Source organism: Pezoporus occidentalis, unplaced genomic scaffold, assembly GCF_034315485.1.
Source record: "Pezoporus occidentalis ecotype Australia unplaced genomic scaffold, CSIRO_AGI_Poc_V1 ctg98, whole genome shotgun sequence".
Lineage (NCBI taxonomy): Eukaryota > Metazoa > Chordata > Aves > Psittaciformes > Psittacidae > Pezoporus > Pezoporus occidentalis.
This window is the reverse complement of record NW_026916347.1, coordinates 1162244-1168415: the sequence shown is the minus strand read 5'-3', so window position 1 is coordinate 1168415 and position 6172 is coordinate 1162244. Positions and strand designations below refer to the sequence as shown.

At 40.8% G+C, this 6172-nt stretch overlaps 1 protein-coding gene across 1 annotated transcript; it reads left to right on the top strand.

The window, feature by feature from the left end:
* Positions 1-426: 426 nt before the first annotated feature.
* LOC134157662 (cytochrome P450 2H1-like) lies at positions 427-5957 on the top strand. Its single transcript, XM_062606863.1, is given in 10 exon segments — positions 427-677; positions 1148-1310; positions 1877-2026; positions 2959-3122; positions 3516-3692; positions 4044-4185; positions 4471-4642; positions 4644-4656; positions 5143-5284; positions 5710-5957. Coding segments are annotated over 10 exon segments (1485 nt in total). The 5' UTR covers positions 427-497; the 3' UTR covers positions 5892-5957.
* Positions 5958-6172: the final 215 nt, after the last annotated feature.

Sequence of the window (6172 nt, the reverse complement as noted above, 5' to 3'; positions counted from 1 at the left end):
TGTGTACTCCTCAAAATCTGCATGGGTGACTTGGCTACAATTGCAGAAGTTCATTCTAGAAATGGAGGCGGAATGCCTAGGAAGAACTTGGAGTGACGCCCTTTTTCAATCGTGACACCTCCCTCCACTGTGCTCAGATACTAGAGGGGCTGGCAGATGTCAATCTCGGCATGAGGGCAGAGTTTAAGCACATATAAGGCAGCTAGGCATTTGGAGTTTGTTGGACAGCATTAGAACATGACTTCTTCAGTCCTGCATGAATGATTACCCAAAGGTGGAGAGGTTAAAAAAAATTATGTAAACAATGAGTTCATCCATAGTTTGTTCATTCTTATCTTGAGCTGATTAATAAGTAATCTCATATCTCAGAAGGAATAGGAAGGCACTATTGGCTAATTTCATCCATGTGCTTTGGATTCACAGCATATAAATGAGAACGGATTTACAGGTCCAACATCAGGCTCTTCTGACACTTGACTTCTCTTCCTCAGTTCACCATGGAGCTCCTGGGAATGACCACTATTTTCTTGCTGATCTGCATCTCATGCCTTCTTCTCATCACCACATGGAGAAACATGTCACAAAATGGGAAGCAGCCTCCTGGTCCCATCGCACTCCCCCTTGCTGGAAACATATTCCAGCTGAACCCAAAGAACTTGCCTGGGAGCTTGAGAAAGGTAAGGGACTGTCTCCTTTCTTATGTTGTCTCCATTGCATATAAAACAAAGTCAAGTCTAGACTGTCTCAATTTAATTCACCAGCTTAATTTGCATTGACCAAATGTCAGACTCAAACAGAAAACAAAAGGTTTCTCAGAAATGCATGCTTCTGAAATGTATGTATTCCAATAATATAATATCTAACTCAGTGTAGTGCAAGTCTAAGGCTATATATTTGCAATAATCATACTGCTGATGGGTCCTGTGCTGACTTCATGGCAGTACTGCAATTTGCAGTGGATTTGCAATCAAGCAGCTGATGTTCTTGCTATATTCACTACATTCCTGCTGAGCCCAACTCCTCTTAATCAGTACAAGGCTTCAGTGACTCTACACTGATTCACTCATCCAATTTCCAAAGATCTGGGGCAAAGGAGATTTTAGGGACAACTACGGTATACTGTTCTTTGTGTTCCTATTTCCTACAGCTTAGTGAGAAGTATGGTCCTGTCTTCACAATACATTTAGGCCCACAAAAGATTGTGGTGCTGTATGGCTATGATGTTGTGAAAGAAGCTCTGATTGATCAGGCAGATGACTTCAGCGGAAGAGGCAACCTACCACTCCTTAAAAGACTCTTCAAAGGCACAGGTATGTCCCCAGTAATGTTAGCACACAAAGCTAAGGCTTTCAGTGCTTCAGCAACACTTAAGAGGAACAGCTGAGAGGGCAGTGGAGGAGGGAATGGTGGATTTCATTTACTACTTTTAGCAATAAAAGACTAAAAGCCCAACTCATTACTTGGACCCTTGAGTAAAGTGGTCCCCTGGAGAACTCTCAAAGGTCCCAGGCTGGATTCACTGAGTGCCTTTTCATTTTCAGCGTGCTTCAAATTCTGACTCAAATTATGCTCATCAATTATGATTCTAAGAACTTAGGTTCATTCTCCCATTTATGAAAATATTGACAATATACACACAGCTAAAGTAACCAACAGAAGGGAATTCCAGAGACAACAAAGATGAGATAATATAGGCTGTGACAATCAGGGCCACATTCAAGATTAGGCTTTGCACTTATTCACTAGGGCAGTTCTGAGCACGTTTTCTGCTGATTTTCAGTGGCTGTGGCTAAGAAATATTCAGTGCCAGTGCTACTTTCTTATTTACATCCTAACATATCTGTTTCCTCATGGACGTCTATTTTTCCTTCATCAGGTATTGTGACCAGCAATGGGGAGACCTGGAAGCAGCTCCGACGATTTGCACTCACCACCCTGAGGGATTTTGGGATGGGGAAGAGGAGCATTGAGGGGCGAATCCAGGAGGAAGCTCATTTTCTGGTGGAGAGGATCAGGAACACACATGGTAGGATGGGGCTTTGTGCTTCCTGGGACACCCTGCATATCTGCAGCAAGACAAGGAGGGTGTAGTGTTGCTTCAAGAAATCTATGGCTGAAGAAGTGGGCATATGGCTGCAGTTTCTGCTCCCAGCTCCAATAGCCAATGTTACCAGTGCTGGGAGTGGGTCAGTCAAAGACACTGTGACAGTATGGAGGGATAAATATAGGAGACTGGTGTTAGAAAGCATCCTTTAACCTGCTCTGTTTGAGGAACAAGGCTGAAAGTGGCAAAGGGAATGGCTTGGCCCCAAAGCCATTTGGTGGAATTCAGCCATGCGTACAAGGCTGGGGACTGCCACCTAACCAAGCAATGTGCACTTCTTTGCCTTGTCTTCTGAATCCCTTGGTGGATCTTGAAGAAATCGGTGGTCAGAGACCTCATTTACACATATTTGGATCTGGGTCCACTCCATCTGCATAGCTTTGCTATCAGAACTAGACTTTGATCACAGGCATTCAAATCCCTAGGGGAGAGGTATACTATTGAGGTTACACTAGTAGAGTTTATAAAGAGGGTGCAGTAACCTAAAGAAAAGGCTCAGGCAAAGTCCTTCTGGCTTCATTTGGCTTTGGTGGGAATCTTTAGGCCATTTCTAATAAACTGTAAGTTCAGAAGACAAAGACACAGACAGACTTGTGTCATCTGAAAAGAAACCAAACACCCCCAGACCAATGTTCTCCTGAGAACAGGTCAAAAGAGATACTTAAACGACTCATACAGGGAAATGAGTTCACTTCAAGTAGAGAAGAAAAAATTGAGTAAGCCCTTCACCATCCTTTCAAAGGACTGCAAAACTCTGGGTCTCAAGAGGATGCAAAGCTCCCAGTAGTGTCAGAGGAGGGGAAGATGCCTGAAATACTGAAAGCAAGATACCTCTTTTTTTGTTGTTGTTGCAGAGAAACCCTTCAACCCTGGCAGATTCCTGATCCATGCTGTCTCCAACATCATCTGCTCCATTGTCTTTGGGGATCGGTTTGACTATGAGGACAAGAAATTTTTAACTTTAATTGATTTGCTAGATGAAAACAATGATACCAGAACGCTATACAAACACAGGTGTGTACAGTTATATTGAATACATTTGTTAATGATGATAATATTTAATTAATGGATAATTATTCATGTTATTATTTTTAAGTGGATTGGATTTTCCCAAATTTGGATAAATTTTCTGAAAGCCAAAACGGCAGTTAAATAACCAGTTCCTGTTGTTTCTTCTTACCTTATGGAACTGCTGTTGTATGTCCAAAGAAGGATATAATTGCAAAAGTTGCTCAACTGACATCCATTCTTGACTATAGTGAAACCATAAAGTAAAATGCATTAAAATCCACTTGAAAAATAGTACTTCCAAGACAGTTGAATTGCCTCATTTTCCTAGTTAACAGTTAGGGAACATTTTATTGTATCCACATTAATCAGAATGTGCTTTTCCATCATCTTATTTTTACAGCTATACAATTTCTTCCCAACTCTCATGGAGTTTTTACCCAGGCCTCATCAAGAAATGTTGAAAAATATTGATGAAGTTGATAAATTTATTTTAGAAATCACAGCACAACACCAGGAAACCTGGGATCCTAGTTGTCCTCGAGATTTCATCGATGCTTTCCTTAACAAAATGGACCAGGTAATGTAACAGCTAGAGATTTACAGGCTTATAAGAAAACCACCACTTGAATCCCACCTTCTTGCCAGTTGTGGCAGGGCACTGGGTTGTTGCAAATACAAAGGGAAACTTGCTTTTCTTGGCACATCAACTTCACTCTATCCTCTCCACTTTCTTATCTAGGACATTTAAACACAGAATTAACAACTGTAGCCATCTAAATTTGATGGAATTATTTAGTAAAAGTACCATGCTGGTGTTCCCATATTAAAAAAGTGTTTAAAAACATACATTATGGGTACAGGACTTTCCTTTTTAAACAAACTGCTTACATTTGTCATTCTGAAAACATTCTACCAAATCTTCCTCCAGGAGAAAGGGAATGGTCACTCAGAATTCACAGTTGAGTCCCTGACCAGAACCACACTCGACTTGTTCCTCGCAGGAACAGGGACCACCAGCACCACCCTGAGACATGCACTTCTGATTCTCCAGAAATACCCAGAGATACAAGGTAATAGAAAAGGAAATAAATAAAAACTTTAGCAGGTCATGGGATCAGTTTGGACAATTCCTGTCACTACCACATGTGGCAATGGTTCCCTGACTAAGGAACCCTTCATCTGCAGTGTAGACATGTGTATTAGTCTAAGTTCTATTCACAGAAAAGAGATACTACTACTAAGTACATTCCTGTATTGATGGTGCCCTAAAAGCAAGTTTTGCTGTAAACATGGGGAGAGGTTTAGGCAAACAGATGTGGGACTTGACCATTCAACACTTACTTATTTCCTAACAGAGAAAGTTCAGAAGGAGATTGACCGTGTGATCGGCCTAGACCGAAGCCCCTGCATGGCAGATGGGAGCCAGATGCCCTACACAGATGTTGTGATCCATGAAATCCAGAGATTCATTGATTTAGTTCCACTTAATGTCCCACATGCCATGATCAAAGACACCAAGTTCAGAAACTGTTATTCCAAAGGTCCGAAAGAGCTCATAACCTTTTGAAAACAATGACGTGTTCTATTCACTGTATTTTATTTTATTTTCAAAGACACTGAAATTTGATCCAGAATTCAATAGTTTTGTTCGCAAGGGGATTCTGCATGTTATTCAGTTCAATGTTTTGTACCTGAAAAAAAAGGAAAAAAAAAAATAAAAGGAACATTTAATCCTCTCTGTGAAGAGGGAGATGGCTTTCTGTTTGATTTTATTTTTCAAGTAAATACAAGCAAACTTCTAATTTATTTAGAAGAAATATTAAATACTCTAATCACACTCATCATTAACATCCACAAAAAAAGCGCAACTTTGCCATATTATTGGCAAACATTTTGAGACATTAAATGCTTATTTTAAAGTGGTTAAGCTTTGACTACCCCTCTACTACGCTCTGGGAAATTCTCAATGATTCTTTGCTTTAAAATGTCTCCAGTTTAACATTTTATCCCTCTCATTATTAATTCAGGACACAATGATATTTCCTCTGCTGACTCCTGTCCTACATGATAGCAAAGAATTTCCAAATCCAGAAAAATTTGACCCAGGACATTTCCTGAATGCAAATGGCACATTTAAAAAGAGTGACTTCTTCATGCCATTCTCTGCAGGTAAGATCTCTTTCTATTTCATATACTAGGCTATCCTCTCTTAAGACCTCTTTAGTGGCTCTGTCACCATGGCCTGTACAGTGATGTCTGGTGATTCGCTAGAGTCACTTCTGGGCAGCTCTGATCCCTGCACTAGAGTTTCAGCTCTTCAGCAATCACAGAAATTCCTCCAATGCATTCTACAAGAAGAGACGTGCAAGGTAGGACTCATCCACACAACTCTCTCTCCAAGCAGAAAATGAGAAACCAAAGCCTTCAAACTGCCTTTGCCCACTGAGCACTTTCAATGTTCTTGACGCTTAGCCCCTAGTTTAATTTGTTTACCCAAAATGCTGCATGTCCATTCTGAGATGCCTGATCTTTCATGGAACAATGGTTTAAAATACCCCACTCTCCCCTCACCTTTTATCATTTTCCACTTGCAGGCAAACGCATCTGTGCAGGAGAAGGTCTGGCCCGGATGGAGCTATTCATATTTCTAACATCCATCCTGCAGAACTTTACTTTGAAACCTGTTGTGGATCACAAGGACATTGACATTACCCCTGTAATTGCCACTCTGACAAATATGCCCCAACCTTATGAGGTCTCTTTTGTTCCACGCTAACCAAGTGAAGACTGTTGTCACCTACCACATTCACGAAAGCTCCGATTGAATAAGTCATTTTTAATCTGTTGATAATGAAACACTCAGATCATTGCAAGATGCTTTATAGAGAGAAATACGTTTAATCAAGAAAATTCTATGGTGGTGCTTTTATAATCATCATGGCTAGCTCTAAAGAAGAGACAGAGTAGTAATCTACATAGGGAAGGAGACAGCTCCCTGTGCAAGAGGAGACAGGCTCTCCTCTGTGCCTAGCTCTCCTAGGTGAGGCTTCTGACAAC